This window comes from Tursiops truncatus, chromosome 3, assembly GCF_011762595.2.
Source record: "Tursiops truncatus isolate mTurTru1 chromosome 3, mTurTru1.mat.Y, whole genome shotgun sequence".
In the NCBI taxonomy this organism is placed as follows: domain Eukaryota; kingdom Metazoa; phylum Chordata; class Mammalia; order Artiodactyla; family Delphinidae; genus Tursiops; species Tursiops truncatus.
Genome location: NC_047036.1, coordinates 83227829 through 83247946, shown reverse-complemented (window position 1 = coordinate 83247946; position 20118 = coordinate 83227829). Strand labels below are relative to the sequence as shown.

The 20118-nt window shown below is 35.0% G+C and overlaps 1 protein-coding gene across 22 annotated transcripts in view; it reads right to left on the bottom strand.

Moving 5' to 3' along the window:
- The window catches only part of PPIP5K2 (diphosphoinositol pentakisphosphate kinase 2), a 75647-nt gene that overhangs the window by 30833 nt on the left and 24696 nt on the right, over positions 1 to 20118 (bottom strand). For 18 of the 22 annotated variants that reach the window (XM_073802367.1, XM_073802357.1, XM_073802360.1 and 15 more), the window contains 9 exons: positions 14579 to 14665; positions 13896 to 13971; positions 13703 to 13812; positions 12891 to 12976; positions 10399 to 10524; positions 10038 to 10159; positions 9584 to 9766; positions 4229 to 4370; positions 3401 to 3624 (listed from right to left, as the gene is read on the bottom strand). In XM_073802367.1, coding sequence (XP_073658468.1) covers positions 3401 to 3624; positions 4229 to 4370; positions 9584 to 9766; positions 10038 to 10159; positions 10399 to 10524; positions 12891 to 12976; positions 13703 to 13812; positions 13896 to 13971; positions 14579 to 14665 — 1156 coding nt within the window. The remainder of the gene's footprint in view (positions 1 to 3400; positions 3625 to 4228; positions 4371 to 9583; positions 9767 to 10037; positions 10160 to 10398; positions 10525 to 12890; positions 12977 to 13702; positions 13813 to 13895; positions 13972 to 14578; positions 14666 to 20118) is intronic. The other 4 variants (XM_073802359.1, XM_019940771.3, XM_019940776.3 and 1 more) reach the window with 1 other exon arrangement.

Sequence of the window (20118 nt, the reverse complement as noted above, 5' to 3'; positions counted from 1 at the left end):
TTAATTTTTTGAAGAATCTCCATACTGTTTTCCATAGTGGCTGCACCAATTTACATTCCCACCAACAGTGTACCACACTTTTTTCCACATCCTCTCCAGTACTAGTTATTTCTTGCCTTTTTGATAACAGCCATTCTAACAGGCCTGAGGTGATCTCTCACTGTGGTTTCGATTTGCATTTCTCCAATAATTAGTGATGTTGAATATCTTTTCATGAGCCTCCTGGCAACCTGTATGTCTTCTTTGGAAAAATATTTAGCTCCTCTACCCATTGTTTAATCAGACTGTGTTTTTGTTGTTGTTGAGTTGTATGAGTTCTTCATATATTTTGGATATTACCCCCAAATTGAATATATGATTTGTAAATATCTTCTCCCATTCCGTAGGTTGTCTCTTCGTTTAGTTGATGATTTACTTTACTGTACAGAGCTTTTTAGTTTGATGTAGTCCTGTTTGTTTATTTTTGCTTCTGTCTCCCTGCCCAAGGAAACATATCCAAAAAGATATTGCTAAGACCAACTTCAAGGAGCATACTATGTTTACTTTTAGTTTTATGGTTTCAGGTCTTACATTCTAGTCTTTAATCCATTTTGAGTTTTGTGTATGGTGTGATATAGTGGTCTAGTTTCATTCTTTGGTATGTGGCCGTCCAGTTTTCCCAATACTATATTGAAGAGACTATGCTTTTTCCATTGTATGTTCTTGGCTCCTTTATCATGAACTAATTGTCCATATATGTGCGGGTTTGTTTCTGGGCTCTCAATTCTGTTCCATTCATCTACATGTCTGCTTTTCTTATCTGTTATAAAAATACAACTTTTTATTGTGTAAAATAAAACCTCTTTTGCAAAATAAAACTTCTATTTAGCAAATGAAAGATGTTGTCAGAGACTAAGTCCTTGTTTTCTAAGCCTATGTTTCTTATAGTGAGGCCCAAAGACATATTCTTGCAGTATGAGATATTTTTATCCTCTTTTAAAGAGAATTTATTTGCAAATCACTGATTTATACAATATACTTAAACCTGTCTACATCATATACACTGACCAAACAAATAAATAGTTGTTCTTTCATGCTGCAAGAATAAGCTAAACTTTAACATGTACACAAATACTTATAGGTAAGTTGTGCAGCCTGAATTCCCAGTTTTTAAAAGTCTCTAGTTTTTCCTGGATATTCTGTGAATATTAGGAAAAGGACACTGGAGGGTTTTTTTTTTTTTTTTTTTTGCTGCGCTGGGTCTTCATTGCAGTGCATGCATTTCTCATTATGGTGGCTTCCCTTGTTGCAGAGCACGGGCTCTAGGCATGCAGGCTTCAGTAGTTTCAGAACGCAGGCTCAGTAGTTGTGGCTTGTGGGCCCCAGAGCACATGGGCTTCAGTAGTTGTAGTGCACAGGCTCACTAGTTGCAGCTCGCGGGCTCTAGAGCACAGGCTCAGTAGTTGTGGCACATGAGCTTAGTTGCTCCTCAGCATGTACGATCTTCCCGGACCAGGGATCCCCTGCATTGGCAGGTGGATTCTTAACCACTGTGCCACCAGGGAAGTCCTGAAGTATAGTTTTAATTGTAGTAGATTTACAGTATTGTGTTGGTTTCAATTGTACAGTAAAGTGATTCAGTTATATATTGGGTTGGCCAAAAGGTTCGTTCGGGTTTTTCTATAACATAAAAACCCGAACGAACTTTTTGGCCAATCCAATATTTTTTTCAGATAATTTTCCATTATAGGTTATTACAAGATATTGAATATAGTTCTCCTTGAGAACTAGTATATAGTAAATCCTTGAGAGAATATAGTAAATCCTTGTTGCTTATCTATTTTATGTATAGCGGTGTGTATCCCATACTCTTTATCATTCCCCCTCTCCCTTACTGTAAGTTTGTTTTCTATGTCTATGAGTCTGTTTCCACTTTTTAATATAGATTCATTTGTATTATTTTTTAGATTCCACATACAAGTGATATCATATAATATTTGTCTTCCTCTGACTTAATTCACTTAGTATGGTGCTCTCTAGGTCCATCCATGTTGCTGCAAATGGCAATATTTTGTTTTTATGGCTGAGTAATATTCCATGGTGTGTGTGTATGTATATGTGGTGTGTGTATGTATATATACGTATATGTGTGTAGAGAGATATATATATGTATATATACATACACACACCACATCTTCTTAAACCAATCATCCACTGATGGGCACTCCAGTTGTTTCTATATCTTGGCTATTGTAAACGGCGTTCCTATGAACACCGGGATGCATGTATCTTTCTGAATTAAGAGTTTTTATCTTTTCTGGATATATGGGAGTGGGATTGCTGGATCATAAAATAGTTCTATTTTTAGTTATTAAGGAACCTCCCCACTGTTTTCTATATATGAGTATCTTTAAGTGAGGCTACTTTTATATACAATCTTTACACTTTTCATGTACAGTGACCCTTGAAAAACGTGGAGGTTAGGAGCACCAACCCTGCACACCACTGAAAATTCGAGAATAACTTATTTGTGGTTCTGCATCCCTGGCAGATTCAACTGTGGATATGTGGATCATGCAGTACTGTAGTATTTACTATTGTAAAAAAATCTGCGTATAAGTGGACCCACTACAGTTCAAACCCACATTGGTCAAAAATCAACTGTATTTCATTTTTCCTGCTTTTTAACTTTGGTTCACAGTTGGAATGTGTGATTTATTCCAATCTCCCTTTTACAATGTCCAAATGATCTTTTAGTAATTGAGTTGAAAAAAGTTCTCCAAAGGGCATCTGCAACTGTTTTCTTCTAACACATTTCTTATCTCAACTTGTCTTGTCACCTGTCTCTTTATTATCATCTGATTCTCTGTTTAATTACATTTCAGTTAACTGAATTTTGGTTACACCTCTATTTTTACTCTCCTATAATGATAAGGCCCCCCGTTCCACCTCTACCACACCCCACAAATAACTACTTACATCCTGGCCTCTAAATATTATTTTCAAAATACTTCCACATAAGGTAAAAAAACTTCCAAAATTTATATAGGGACACAACTATCTTTTTCTCCCACTTTGCACACATTCCCATAGCACAGAGCTGGTAGGTACACAATAAATGCCCAATAAATACTTAAGTGATTTATCCCATCCTATTTTCAGTTGTCTTGCTTGTTGTTAGCATATTATTATTAAGAGTATCAATTCTTAAATTTTAAAAAGTCACTATAAACTATTAAAAAATCAAACAATGATTTAATATAACAAAAAGTTTAAAATATAAATTCATAATTAGTTACTTTCCTTTTTAAAATTATAGGCTTACTGGGACACAAAAACCAACTATCTTTTATCCACTGATAGACGTTTTAAAAGTATCTATATAACAGTACAAGAAAATTGATATGTAGGAATTACTTACCTGAGGGATAACAATATCTGCTAATGCCTTTGAAAGCCTATATAATTCCATTGTGTTTTCTAATTTCAAGGAACCATTATGCTGGACATCATATTTTATACAGTCATATATGTCAGGGATTTTACTAATATCATATCTTCCATTCTTTGTTTTAAAGTCTTTCTCCAACTTGGACCATCTACGTAGCATGAGCTCTAAGGTCTCACTATGATAAAGCTGAATATCTAAAACAACATAACAGTTTTAGTGTATTAAACTTCAAAATCAGATAAAGAATATATATTAAAAATTGGTAGTTAGAAACTTCTTAAATATCAAAGGTAAAATTGTTAACAAGCTAGGAAATGTTATCATAGGCATATACTATTAGCAACCATATATTTTGTAGACTTGAATAAAGGTATAAATACATGGGTTAGGAACTGGTTTTATAGAAGACCTTCCATATGTTACATACGTTAGTTGCCCAAGTTATTAACTAAGCTAGTCTCAGAGCCAGAGCACTGATCACCTTCCTGTTGCTTGCTCCTTCTTATTATGCTGCCTATTTGCTGCTGAACTGTACAGTGATGCTACATAATTAACCAAATAAAAATGTTTTATTATCCCTTTCATGCTACCACAGATAAAAGCAATTATAACTTCGCTATTATTCTTTTGCTGGATATATACTAACTCAAATTACACCTAGACATACCTATCTAATGCTAAATATAGCATTAAAGGCTTGAATTTTTTATGATTGGCACATCTTATTTAAAAAATGTTTATAGCAACTGGATAGTGCCTTTTATTTGTTTTCTAATCTAAGGAAAACAAAATATTTACCTGATGATTTGGGATCTTCCATTCGATGTCTGATTTGAGAAGTCAAACTTTGTATCAAGAAATACACTTTGTCACAGGTCTTCACAGGATTTTTAATTAAATGCATTGATTTGATAAGAGAAATGCTTCCAGATGGAGTAAGCTACAAATGAATAGAGTATATATTTTTACATCTGGTTATGCTCAATTGGCCAAGAGAACAATATACAAAATTTTCCAGTAGCTGCAGAATAACTCAAACTACAAATGAAGATACCCCCAAAATACAGAAATAAGATCAAGGAGGAAATAAAAACCTCAAAATTTCATGTTAAAAAAATCCTAAACCTTAGCTAACATTAGATTATCCACAGGGAAAATCTAATAGAAGTACTCTAATTTACAAGGAGATTTTATTCTAATATTTTGCAGACATTTTGCTGATTCACTTGGTATTTGCAAATATGGTTTAACCATTTGACATATATTGACATGGAATAACCTCGAGACTATTATTTTCATCACTTTTTCCAGATGAGGTACTCAACAGAGGTTAAAGCACCTTCCCTAAAATCAAACCATTAGTATGCAAAGAGTGAGATTAAAAAAGCAGGTAATCTGGCTAAAGAGCTGTGCTCTTAACCACCATGTAAATGCCTTTGTGATGAGATTTTTTGCAAGTCAACAAAAGCCATTAATGACAAATAGTTTCAATTTTCACTGTTGAAACTTTGCTTGGCAAGTAATTTAACCCCATCAAATAAATTTGTATAAATATAAAAAATGTAAAGTGGAATTCCACTTCTTGTTATGGTGAACTAGGTAGTTTAGGCCAATCTAACCACTGAAGATTAGTAAAACTCCTGGGCAAAGAACTTCTATACTTCTGCTTTAAGGTATCTGAGAGATAAGATATTAAGAATTATTAAGAATTATGGAAACCAAACTCTCTGGTCAGAGATCCAGAGAGTGATACTGGCTTTTAAGGCTGTTTTTGCATTGGAGACATCTGTTGATTCTGAATAGACAGCAGAGAAGAAGAATAGAGCTTTAATATCATTTTATGTTAACGGGACAAAAAAAGTGAAGTCCAGGATTTTCAAAGGTGAAACTCTGGTAAACTCTACATTTAGGGTTCAAAAAAGGGATAAACTGGAGTCTGCATTTTTAACAAGACCCCAGATGATTCTTAGTCAAGTAAGTTTGAAAAACACTTTAGTTCTAGAGTCCTTGCTTTGTCCAGGAAGAGGATAAAAGCATGATGTAAACATTCAATTTGCAGATGTCATAGAAGCCTATTGTTCTCTCTTGGGTAGTGACAAAACAAATAGTAAAATCAAATATAATTTTCTAACTACCAGGGAAATAAATAAATAAAAAGTACCAATTCCAATGAAGCAAGAAAGGAGAGAAAAATAAAAATAGGCAGTATAAATATAAAGCACTTAAAAGGATAATAGATTCATATACAAATTTCAGTAATTTATAATATAAATAATTGTCCTAAACAAAGATTTTCATGACAAATTTTTTAAAAATCTATATGCAGATTTTAAGAGATACATCTAAAAGTATAGTTTCAGAAAGACTGAAAGTTAAAAGATAAAAAAGATACTGTACAAACACCAAGTAAAAGAAAAAACAACTGTTTTAGCTATATTAATCTCAAAGTAAATTTTGAGGCAAAAATACTGATTGAAATATACCAATTCTTAATTTGTATGCATTTAATAGCATGACATCAAAACATGTAAAGCAAGGCTTAAGAGATTACAAAGACAAGAAAAATCCACAATTATAGTGGGAAATTTTAACACACAACAGTAAAGAAAGAAAAAACAGACCAAAAAAAAATCAGCAAGAATTTTTGTTTTTACCAAAATGATATAAAGTTAGAAATAACAAAAATATAACTTAAAAATGCATAGGTTTGAAAATTTTAAAAGTACACTTCTAAATAACATATGATCAAAGAAATCACTAAGGAAATTAGAAAATGTCCCAGATGGCATAAACCTCAATTTATGAATACAGTCAAAACAGTGCATAAAGGGCCTAGAGTGTGTATTTTACAAAAGATTGAACATTCATGAGTTAATAAGCATCCATCTAGTGACATCAGTTTTTAACAATTAGAAAAAGAGCAAAATAAAACTACAGAAGTAGAAGGAATAAAATATTAAACAATAAAAATTAATAAAATAGAAAACAAGTGCATAATTTAGTGAACCAACAAATCTGAAAGACAGTTCTTTTAAAGGGCTAATAAAGCTGATCAACTATGGCAAAACTGATCAAGGAAAAAAAAGGGGGGGAAGACTGTACAATGTTACAAAACAAAAAGGAATATCTCTACTGATCTTGCAGACATTATAAACAACTTAAGAGGAGTGTATACACAAATTTCTAGAAGAATGTAACTTAATACAGACACAAGACATAATAAATGCAAACTACTAAATTACTCTGGAAACCACAATTACAAGCTTTCCCATAAAGAAAATGCCCATGGGATTTACCAGTAAATTTTACCAAACATTTACTGAAACATATATACATGAATTATTCCCCCCAAACAGGACTCTCTAATTAATTTTATGAGAACAGCATAATCTTGATATTGAAAGCAGAAAAAGACAACAAGAATAAAAAAGTAAAGGTCAGTATGACTCATGAACACAGATGTAAAACTCCTAACCAAAAATATTAGTAAACCCAAACCAGTGATATATATATATATTTTTTAAATGAGCTTATTCTAGGAACCACGGTAGCCTCTCCCCAAATCATATGATGTTTAACAGATAAGAAAATATAAAATTTAAAAACTTGTCATGATAAAACCTCTTAAGAAAACAGGAGTAGAATGGATTTTCCTTATTTTGAAAAAGAGTAGCTTTAAAAAAATCTACAGAGACCATACTTAATGGACAGTGTTAAAAAGATTTCCCTTTGAGAATATAAACAAAAACAGAAAAGCCACTTCTATTTACTATCACTTTGATGGTACTAGCTATTAAAGTAAAGCAATAAAAAGAATTAAAAACATAAAAACTGGAAAGGAAGACAAAAACCTGGGGATATGCTTTGAAAAGATTTTTTTTAATCTACAGATAAATTACTAAGTTAATAAATAAGTTCAATAAAGTTGACACATATAAAGTCAATATTAAAAAAACTATTTGTACATAGCAGCAACAGATAGTAACCTTTTTAGAGGGAGCGTTTACAAGTACACAAAAATTTTTTTTAAAGATGTAAGTTTTCACAAACTATAGATCTAATGCAATCTAAATCAATATTCCAACAGGATTTTAGGCCAGGTTATTTTAAAATTTATATGGAAATACAAGAAAAGCCAAGAAGAACTTGAAGAAGGACCCATGTAGGATTTGGGAGATCTTATTCAATGGCCCAAGAGTCAACAAAAGAATACGTTCTAGAAACAGAGAACACACATATGATAAAGCTGGCACTACAGAGTAGTGGGGAAAGGATGGTCTTTTCAGTATGTGGTGTTGAGACACCTGGATGTACATATGGTTGGGGGGAAAACATCAATTTTGACATCCTTATCTAATAGCACACACAAAAGTCAATTTTAGCTAGATTGTAGATAAATGTGCAGGGAAAAACAGTAAAGTATATAGAAGATCGTATATGGGAATACCTTATGACCCCACATTAGAAAAAGGTATTATACTGTATGCTAACACACATATATGGAATTTAAGAAAAATAAAAATGTCATGAAGAACCTAGGGGTAAGACAGGAATAAAGACACAGACCTACTAGAGAATGGACTTGAAGATATGGGGAGGGGGAAGGGTAAGCTGTGACAAAGCGAGAGAGAGGCATGGACATATATACACTACCAAACATAAGGTAGATAGCTAGTGGGAAGCAGCCGCATAGTACAGGGAGATCAGCTCGGTGCTTTGTGACCGCCTGGAGGGGTGGGATAGGGAGGGTGGGAGGGAGGGAGATGCAAGAGGGAAGAGATATGGGAACACATGTATATGTATAACTGATTCACTTTGTTATAAAGCAGAAACTAACACACCATTGTAAAGCAATTATACTCCAATAAAGATGTAAAAAAAATATATATATATAAGAATAAAATATAGGTTTAATTGTTGAACCTATGATAAATTAAAAAAAAGAAAAAGGTATTATAAAGAATGCATTAAAATGCACTGAACGTAAAGGAAAAAATTGACCTTGAAATACATGGGAAAAAAAAAAGAAATTCATGGAAAATAAGAATTTCTGCTTATCAAAGGAAATCATTAAGGCTCAGAGTAGATGGCAGTATTTAGAACACATAACAAAGAGCTCATATCCAAAATATACAAAGAAATTCTACTATTCAATAAGAAAAACACAGGCAACTAGTAGAAAAAAAGGACAAGACTTGAAGAGCAGGCCTTATGAAAGAAGATACCTAAATGGTCAACGAATATTAAAACCACAGTGAGGTACTACTATACATCCACCTTCAGAATAGGCAAAATTGAATGGTCTGAAAATACCAAGAATAGAGACTATGTAGAGCAATAACAATTTCCATGGACTTCTGGTGGGAGTATAAATTGCTTCAATGACTTTGGAAAACAGTTTGACATCTACTAATATTGAAATATTAGCACACTGTGGGGCACAACACTTCCACTCCTAGAATACACCAAAGAGAAACATATGCTCATATGCACTAGGAGGCATATATGGATATTCACGGCAGTATTAGCATAACAGCCCCAAACTATAACAATATTAGAAAGCATATATAAATTGGCATATACTCATAAAATAGAATATGGATCAACAAACTAGGCCAAACATGACCTGTGATAGCCTGTGAGCTAATAAATGGTTTTTACATTTTTAAAGAAAAGCATATGCAACAAGCAACTATATGTGATCTACAAAGCATAAAATATTTACTATCTGGTCTTTTATAGAAAAAGTTTGCCAACCTCTGAAATGAAAATTCTCAAAACTATGGATGAATTTCACAAACATAACACTGAGAAAAAGAAGCCAGACATAAAAGAAAACATTCTATTACATGAAGCTTAAAAAATACCCCAAACTGAGACTATGGTAGCTACAGATACATACTTAGCCAAATAAGCACTCTGGGTATAAGACTATAAAAAGTTAGGATAGTGATTATTTCTAGCAGATAGGGAAGGGGCTGCAACTGGGAAGGGACACACAGAGGCTAGAGTTGTTCCAACGTTCTGTATCTCTGTACTGATTATATAACTCTTTGCTTTATAATATGATAAGCTCTAAGTTTACATTTTATGCACTTTTCTATGTGTATGTGCATGTAATATTTGACAATGCAAGAGTTTGGTAAGACCCACCTTTTCATAATCTTCAGCAGTAAAATCTCTGTCTTTCTGAAGTATTTCATGAAGTCTTGCTTTCACACGTTGCTGACAACTGCTCAAAGAGTCACTATCACTATCCAAAAGGCCATTCATGTTTGCACTTTTCACCATCTGAACAAGAATGGGTGTAAGTTCTCCTTCTAGAGCTAATAGCCCCTAAATACATAAAATAAAGCCAAAACAGATTAAGAATTAGTATGCAAAATAGAAGGTATCTTAATAATTATCTTGTTACATGCTGAATTTCACAAGGTGTAAGCTTACTATTTACAATAAACTTTATTAATAATGCAACTTGTCATTGCCATTTCAGGGCTTTAGTTAGAAGTTTCAAATTTAGAATATTAAAATAATACCTTAGTAAAAATCTTTTAAAATGCTATATTAGATGAAAATTCTAATAATTCTAAAAAACATTTATTTATACCTTTGCAAAAGCAGCTGCAGTCATCTGGACTCGTCCTTCATCAGAGGCGTATATTTTAAGGTCATGTCGGTAGGTACTGTGTAATCTAAGTAAACCACAACCAGGAAATCCTGCATAATCTCCTGAAAATAAATCCTCAAATCACTTAAGCTATATTTTTACCTCACTGTATTTCTATAAATATTTAATAACATCTCAAAATTAGGATTTGAAAATATGATGTATGAATTTAACTGAATTAAAGAAACTCCAATATTTACCTTGACCTCCAGGATACATACACCTCAAAGCTCTGCCAAGTTCTTCAGCCTGGACCCAGCCTGTATGAATTTAACTGAATTAAAGAAACTCTGAGATTTACCTTGACCTCCAGGGTACATACACCTGAAAGCTCTTCCAAGTTCTTCAGCCTGGACCCTGCCTGCAGGGGTTAGTTCTCCTCCCCATTTTAGAACCAGAAGTAAGGATGGCTCTTCTCTTCGGCTGTCTAAGATACATGTGAATGAATAAAGCAAATGTCAAGGTTTTTTCTTCTAAACAGACATATTTCAAGATTAATTTTTTCTTTGTGTCTCTTCTGCAGTGGAATATGGCCCTTATGTAAATTATTTTGTTCCCTAAATATACCTTTCTTGTAGGCTGTTGCTTCTGCTAGGAATACCCCTTGCTCCACCTGTTAAAATCTTACTAAAATTTCAAAATCTCTCCCACACTCTAGAAAGAAGGCTCTTTCCCAGTTCTCTAAAAGGAAACTTCTCCCTTCCCTGCTCTCAGTGGTATGAGAGCAATGGTATTTGCCCAATGTATTTAGTTGTACTACATATACTAGATTAAGAGCTCCTTGATGACAGGATTCAGATCTTGGCTTTATATTAAGAGCCTCCTGCAGTGCTGTCACATAAAATTTAATGTTATCTGAAGTGAAGAAGATATACACATTTTTATGATTAGTAATCAGTGATTTGCATAACTTTCAAGATGTGAGATGACACAGCTTAATATTTATTATAATTTAAACTTATGGGTGAGATATACAATAAAATATAGCCAAGAACAGCTTTTTAAATTTGGAGTTGTAGAATCTGTATGTTCCAGACCAAAGTATATTCTCAGATATAGGGGAGGTCTGAGTTTCTATATTTAATTTTGACTTGCTCTTTATCACGTCCTAAGATCTGTGCTGGATTACAGAAACAAAGGTCATTTAAAAGTTAGCACTATAAGCACTAAAGAATTTGATGATTCATTAAAAGTGATAGAAAATCACCCTTTCCCCTGGGGCTAGTTAGTAGCTGTATGTGCTTTATCATGCAAGCCAACATTTATAGAAAGGTAATTAATTGACTTGTTAATTATAGTTGTTTATGGATTTTTTTGATATAAACATCAAAATATAGAAAATTAATCTGTGTTGCTATTAATCACAAGGTGTGACAAGAGCAATATATCAAATTTTAGAATATATAAAGATCAACATAATCAAATTTGTTTGCATTTAAAATAATCATTACTTCAATTTTTGCTACTATAAATAATGCCACTGTGAATATCCCTATAGAACAATCTTTCCCTCAATATCTGATTACCCCCTTGGGATAGATTCTTATAAGTAGAATTAAGGTCAAAGCATATGAAAAATTTCTGAAGTGTTTTTTTTCCCCCCAGCTGCACTGTGTAACATGCTGGATCTTAGTTCCCCAACCAGGGCTCGAAACCGTGTCCCCTGCAGTGGAAGAGTGGAGGCTTAACCACTGGACTGCCAGGGAAGTCCCCTGAAATGTTGATATATATTGCCAAATTACTTTTCAAAAAATTATGTCAACGCTTCCCTGGTGGCACAGTGGTTAAAAATCTGCCTGCCAATGCAGAGGACACGGGTTGGAGCCCTGGTCTGGGAAGATCCCACATGCCACAGGGCAACCAAGCCCATGTGCCACAACTACAGAGCCTGAGCTCCAGAGCCCACGAGCCACAACTACTGAGCCCACGAGCCACAATTACTGAAGCCTGAACACCTAGAGCCCGTGCTCCACAACAAAAGAAGCCACCGCAATAAGAAGCCGGCGCACCACAACGAAAAGTAGCCTGCACTTGCTACATTTAGAGAAAGCCCACGCACAGCAACAAAGACCCAATGCAGCCAAAAATAAAATAAATAAAACAAAGTAAAAAAAAAAAAAAGAGTTATGTCAATTTACAATCCTACCAGTAAACTGAAATCTTGTCACATTGTACTCTCATCAGCATTCTTTATTATCATTTGAAAAAGAAGAAAATAAGAAAACACTTTGCCAGTGTGATAGGCAAGACTGATTATTACTATTATCATTATTGTATTGGGCATCTCCACTTCTCCATAAAATGGCTTCCCAATCCCTGCCCATTTTTCTTTTGAAAAGTAAATGAACTTTTGTGCTCACTGCTCTTAGGAGACTAATTTTAAATGCTTATTCTGATTTATTGGCAGAGAAAAATATCTATTTTAGAAACAAGGTGATTACGTATTTTTTTAAACAATCTTTTCATATTTCTTAAGTTTTCTTCCTGTATACCCTGTATGGGATAGGGACCCATTAAGTAACATTTAGTTACAAACAAATAAGCTTTCAGAAGAGTAAAAGAGAAGTCCTAGACAGTTTTCAAAATAATAAAAGGTATCCTTTACCTAAAGGATAAAACGTAAAACATCTTTTATTTAAAGGATAGAAGGCATAGTTAACACAACTCCATGTTATTTTTCCTCTATTCAGCATGCTAACCCCTAAACTATTAGACAGAAGATTACAAAGGTAATCAACGAGTAGTAAGTCCCTACATATAAATAAAACACAATGGGCATTAATAGTGACATACCTTCTTCTTCACTAGATGTCTTAGGACAACCATGAGGGAGATAGGTTAATTGGACCTTACGATTTATTCCAGAAAAATGGCCATACCTGAAAAATAAAATGGCAAACAGAACAGACAATATTCAATAAGCATGCAATGCAACCTCCTAAAGAAAAACTAAAATCCACCTGGACAAAAACTAAATCTTACATATTAATGCTTCCTATTTGTAATTACCTTGCTGAATTCTTCAAAATATCCTAGCGCAAAATCTGTATCCTAGGTAATTATTCTAACCACGTTAAAAATAAAAATACAATAAAGTTTCTCTATAAAAGCTGGAGAATTTTGAATAGATGCCAAAGTATATAAACATACAAAAACATAAATGTATGTGTCTTTAAAAAAATAAAAGAAAAAACGATTTTAAGTGGTCAAGGAAATAAAGTTTATAAGAGGAATATTGGTGGTACCAATTTCATTTGATTAAAACATAGTTCAAAATTATTTTTCACTTAAACAGCACTGAATCTGTGGTTAACTTAGCAATGTGGCCTTCATCCTAAGTAGTACTTCATACAAGATCTAAATGTGATGCCCTCTTTTGATCTTCTCATCAAAATTAAAACTAAAACAGAAACTTCAATACAACAATCTCTTTTCTCACTGTTGAAAATAAAGTTCTTGTTAGATTTCCACTAATTTCTCCTCAGCTACAGTGATAAAGAGAAAGAAGATAAAACTGTGAAGGAAATTAACATGAAAAGTCACATATTAAAAAAAAAAGCACTATAAGTAGTTACCAAAATTATAGGTTTCAAAAAGATACTTACATCTCTAACACGGTCTTAAGTTGTTCAAGTTTTGACTTGTTTTCTTCAATTTCAGAATCATTATTTTGTCCCAACTCTATAAGAAGTTGTCGTGCAATATCCAGCACTTCCTGTAAAATAAATAAAGAATTGAATTTTTATGTAACTTTGCGATTAGCAATTTAAAACCCAACAAGAAATCAGATGCACTTACCTGTAATTGTTTTGGTTTTTTCAGCTTTAATTTCCCAGATTTATATCCATCACACTTTTCAAAAAGATCAAAGAATCTTATAAGAAAGACAGAGCACTGTTAGGCATTTGCAACAATATTACCTCTATAAACTAACACAAATAATTACAATAAATGATAGATATGGGACCAAAACAATAATTAATAATAGATATGGGACTTGGGGTCTATGGACTTCAAACACTGTGTGCCCTCTTTCACTATATGATGTCGCTCCTCTACTTTGATTGATAAAACTTAGTATTTTCTTAAATCATATCAAACTAATAATCACTAGATTCACTGAATAGAAGCAACAAACTTTCATTCTACTAATTTTCATCTAGAAGGTTGAGAAGTTAATGATTCTCAGAAAGCAATGTAAGAGAATAATAACAGAAGACTGAATATTTACAACAATAAATAAAAGCTAGGTCAGGATGATGACCATATATGGATATTGCTACAGTAATTTTCAGATGCTAAAATATACAATTTAAAATGGATTTTGTTGGATTTTATTGCTTTCCAGTGGTTTAAATATTAATGGCCAAGAAGTAGTGGTAAACAGTTTTTCTATATGAAGTATTAATCAAAATAACTAAGCACCTATCAGAAATCTTAAATTATCTCCTAGGAGTTAAATTATTCCCCTTTAAACATACTTTTGATGCCTCACTTCCATTTTCATTTTTTGTTTTGGTGTTCGGTCCCCATGACGTATGACAGCTATGACACATCTAAGTTCCATCCTAAAATTTAAAAAATAACGTTCAATTTTCTGACAAAGATTTGTGTTATATAATTCAGATTAATATATCTAATTATATTATAGAACCATCTTTTACCACTCTAAGATATTCTCCATGAAGCATAGTGCTTATAACAAATAGTCTTAATTTTACCAAATCAAATCCTAAAAAGAATTTAAGAGGCTGGAGGGGGAGTAATATTAAGCTACACAATACCTGCTTCTTCTCTTGAGATGACTATGCTAACTCTAGGATAAAAGTAAATGGAGGGGAGACCTTAAAGATGGTGAAAGAGTAAGACGTGGAGATCACCTTCCTCCCTACAAATACATCAGAAATACACCTACATGTGGAACAACTCCTACAGAACACCTACTGAACGCTGGCAGAAGACCTCAGACCTCCCAAAAGGCAAGAAACTCCCCACGTACCTGGGTAGGGCAAAAGAAAAAACAGAGACAAAAGAATAGGGATGGGATCTGCACCAGTGGGAGGGAGCTGTGAAGGAGAAAAGGTTTCCACACACTAGGAAGCCCCATTGCAGGTGGAGACTGCGGGTGGCGGAGGGGTGAAGCTTTGGAGTCACGGAGGAGAGCGCAGCAACAGGGGTGCACAGGGCAAAGCAGAGAGATTCCTGCACAGAGGATCGGGGCTGACCTGCACTCACCAGCCCGAGAGGCTTGTGTGCTCACCCGCCGGGGCGGGAGGAGCTGGGAGCTGAGGCCCGGGCTTCGGAAGGTCAGATCCCAGGGAGAGGACTGGGGCTGGCTGCATGAACACAGCCTGAAGGGGGCTAGTGTGTCACAGCTAGCTGGGAGGGAGTCAGGGAAAAAGTCTGGACCTCCCTAAGAGGCAAACTTTTTCTTGCCTCTTTGTTTCACGGTGTGTGAGGAGGGGATTCAGAGCACCGCCTAAACGAGCTCTAGAGATGAGCGCGAGCCACAGCTATCAGCGCGGACACGAGAGACGGGCATGAAATGCTAAGGCTGCTGCTGAAGCCACCAAAAAGTCTGTGTGCAAGCACAGGTCACTATCCACACCTCCCCTCCTGGAGCCTGTGCAGCCCGCCACTGCCAGGGTCCCGTGATCCAGGGATAACTTCCCCGGGAGAACACAAGGCATTTCTCAGGCCGCTGCAACATCACGCTGGCCTCTGCTGCCGCAGGCTCACCCCACATTCCATACGCTTCACTCCCCACAGCCTGAGTGAGCCAGAGCCCCCTAATCAGCTGCTCCTTTAACCCCGTCCTGTCTGAGCGAAGAACAGACGCCCTCAGGTGATGCAGAGGAGGGGCCAAATGCAAAGCTGAACCCCAGGAGCTGAGCGAACAAAGAAGAGAAAGGGAAATCTCTCCCAGCAGCCTCAGGAGCAGCGGATTAAATCTCCACAATCAACTTGATGTACGCTGCATCTCTTAATACCTGAACAGACAACAAATCATCCCAAATTGAGGCAGTGGACTTTGGGAGCAATGATATATATATATATATATATATATATACACTTCTTTTTTCTCTTTTGTGAGTGTGTATGTGTATGCTTCTCTGTGTAATTCTGTCTGTATACCTTTGTTTTTATCATTTGTCCTAGGATTCTGTCTGCCCATTTTTTTTTAGTATAGTTTTTAGTACTTCTTATCATTGGTGGATCTGTTTTTTGGTTTCCTTGCTCTCTTCTTTCTTTTTTTTATTACTTAAAAATTTTTTTATTTTTAATAATTATTTTTTACTTTAACAACTTTATTTTATTTTATTTATTTATTTATTTTTTCTCCCTTTTATTCTGAGCTGTGTGGATGACAGAATCTTGGTGCTCCAGCTGCGTGTCAGGCCTGTGCCTCTGAGGTGGGAGAGTGGAGTTCAGGACGTTGGTCCACCAGAAACCTCCCAGCTCCACGTAATGTCAAATGGCAAAAATCTCCCAGAGATCTCCATCTCAACACCAAGACCCAGTTCCACTCAATGACCAGCAAACTACAGTGCTGGACGCCCTATGCCAAACAACTAGCAAAACAGGAACACAACCCCACCCACTAGCAGAAAGGCTGCCTAAACTCATAATAGGTCATAGACACCCAAAAACACACCACCGGACGTGGACCCACCAACCAGAAAGACAAGATCCAGCCTCATCCACCAGAACACAGGCACTAGTCCCCTCCACCAGGAAGCCTACACAACCCACTGAACAAACCTTAGCCACTGGGGGTAGACACCAAAAAACACAGGAACTACGAACCTGCAGCCTGCAAAAAGGAGACCCGAAACACAGTAAATGAAGCAAAATGAGAAAACAGAGAAACACACAGCAGATGAAGGAGCAAGGTAAAAACCCACCAGAACAAACAAATGAAGAGTAAATAGGCAGTCTACCTGAAAAAGAATTCAGAGTAAGCATAGTAAAGATGGTCCAAAATCTTGGATACTGAATGGAGAAAATACAAGAAATGTTTAACAAGGACCTAGGAGACCTAAAAATCAAACAAACAATGATGAAAAACACAATAAATGAAATAAAAAAGTCTCTAGAAGGAATCAATAGCAGAATAACTGTGGCAGAAGAACGGATAAGTGACCTGGAAGATAAAATAGTGGAAATAACTAAGGCAGAGCAGAATAAAGAAAAAAAAATGAAAAGAATTGAGGAGAGTCTCAGAGACCTCTGGGACAACACTAAAAGCACCAACATTCGAATTATAGGGGTCCCAGAAGAAGAAGAGAAAAAGAAAGGGACTGAGAAAATATGTGAAGAGATTATAGTTGAAAACTTCCCCAATATGGGAAAGGAAATAGTTAATCAAGTCCAGGAAGCACAGAGAGTCCCATACAGGATAAATCCATGCCAAGACACTCATTAATTACACTATCAAAAATTAAATACAAAGAAATAATATTAAAAGCAGCAAGGGAAAAACAACAAATAACATAAAAGGGAATCCCCATAAGGTTAACAGCTGATCTTTCAGCAGAAACCTTGCAAGCCAGAAGGAGGTGGCAGGACATATTTAAAGTGGTGAAAGGAGAAATCCTACAACCAAGATTACTCTACCCAGCAAGGATCTCATTCAGATTTGATGGAGAAATTAAAACCTTTACAGACAAGCAAAAGCTAAGAGAATTCAGCACCATGAAACCAGCTCTACAACAAATGCTAAAGGAACGTCTTTATGCAGGAAACACAAGAGAAGGAAAAGACCTACAAAAACACACCCAAAACAATTAAGAAAATGGTAATAGGAACATGCATATCGATAATTACCTTAAATGTAAATGGATTAAATGCTCCAACCAAAAGACACAGACTAGGCGAATGGATACAAAAATAAGACCCGTACATATGCTGTCTACAAGAGACCCACTTCAGACCTAGGGACACATAGAGACTGTAAGTGAGGGGATGGAAAAAGGTATTACATGAAAATGGAAATCAAAAGAAAGCTGGAGTACCAATGCTCATATCAGACAAAATAGACTTTAAAATAAAGACTATTACAAGATACAAAGAAGGACACAAATAATGATCAAGGGATCAATCCAAAAAGAAGATATAACAATTGTAAACATTTATGCACCCAACATAGGAGCACCACAATACATCAGGCAAATGATAACAGCCATAAAAGGGGAAATTGCCAGTAACACAATCATAACAGGGGACTTTAACACCCCACTTTCACCAATGGACAGATCATCCAAAATGAAAATAAATAAGGAAACACAAGCTTGAAATGATACATTAAACAAGATGGACTTAATTGATATTTATAGGACATTCCATCCAAAAACAACAGAATAACTTTCTTCTCAAGGGCTCACGGAACATTCTCCAGGATAGATCATATCTTGGGTCACAAATCAAGCCTTGGTAAATTTAAGAATATTGAAATTGTATCAAGTATCTTTTCCAACCACAACACTATGAGACTAGATATCAATTACAGGAAAAAAAATCTATAAAAATACATACACATGGAGGCTAAACAATACACTACTTAATAACCAAGAGATCACTGAAGAAATCAAAGAGGAAATCAAAAAATACCTAGAAACAAATGACAATGAAAACAAGAAAACCCAAAACCTACGGAATGCAGCAAAATCAGTTCTAAGAGGGAAGTTAATAGCAATACAATCCTACCTCAAGAAACAAGAAACATCTCAAAAAAACAACCAAACGTTACACCTAAAGCAATTAGAGAAGGAAGGACAAAAATCCCCAAAGTTAGCAGAAGGAAAGAAATCATAAAGCTCAGATCAGAAATAAATGAAAAAGAAATGAAGGAAACAATAGCGAAGATCAATAAAACTAAAAGCTCGTTCTTTGAGAAGATAAACAAAATTGATAAACCATTAGCCAGACTCAGTAAGAAAAAAGGGAGAAGACTCAAATCAACAGAATTAGAAATGAAAAAGAAGTAACAACTGACACTGCAGAAATACAAAGGATCATGAGAGATTACTACAAGCAACTCTATGCCAATAAAATGGACAACCACAAAGAAACAGATAAATTCTTAGAAAAGCACAGCCTTCTGAGACTGAACCAGAAAGAAACAGAATATATAAACAAACCAATCACAAGCACTGAAATTGAGACTGTGATTAAAAATCTTCCAAAAAACAAAAGCCCAGGACCAGATGGCTTCACAGGTGAATTTTATCAAACATTTACAGGAGCGCTAACACCTATCCTTCTCAAACTCTTGCAAAACATAGCAGAGGGAGGTACACTCCCAAACTCATTCTACGAGGCCACCATCACCCTGATACCAAAACCAAAGATGTCACAAAGAAAGAAAACTACAGGCCAATATCACTGATGAATACACACGCAGAAATCCTCAACAAAATACTAGCAAACAGAATCCAACAGCGCATTAAAAGTATTGTACACTATGACCAAGTGGGGTTTATCCCAGGAATGCAAGGAATCTTCAATATATGCAAATCAATCAATGTGATACACCATATTAACAAAAAGAGGAATAAAAACCAAATGATCATCTCAATAGATGCAGAAAAAGCTTTTGACAAAATTCAACACCCATTTATGATAAAAAACCTCCAAAAAGTAGGCATGGAGGGAACTTACTTCAACATAATAAAGGCCATATTCGACAAACCCGCAGCCAACATCATCCTCAATGGTGAAAAACTGAAACCATTTCCACTAAGCCCAGGAACAACCCAAGGTTGCCCACTCTCACCACTATTATTCAATATTGTTCTGGAAGTTTTGGCCACAGCAACCAGAGAAGAAAAAGAAGTGAAAGGAATCCAAATCGGAAAAGAAGAAGTAAAGCTGTCACTGTTTGCAGATGACATACTATATAGAGAATCCTAAAGATGCTACCAGAAAACCACTAGAGCTAAACAATGAATTTGGTAGAGTAGGAGGACACAAAATTAATGCACAGAAATCTCTTGCATTCCTATACACTAATGATGAAAAA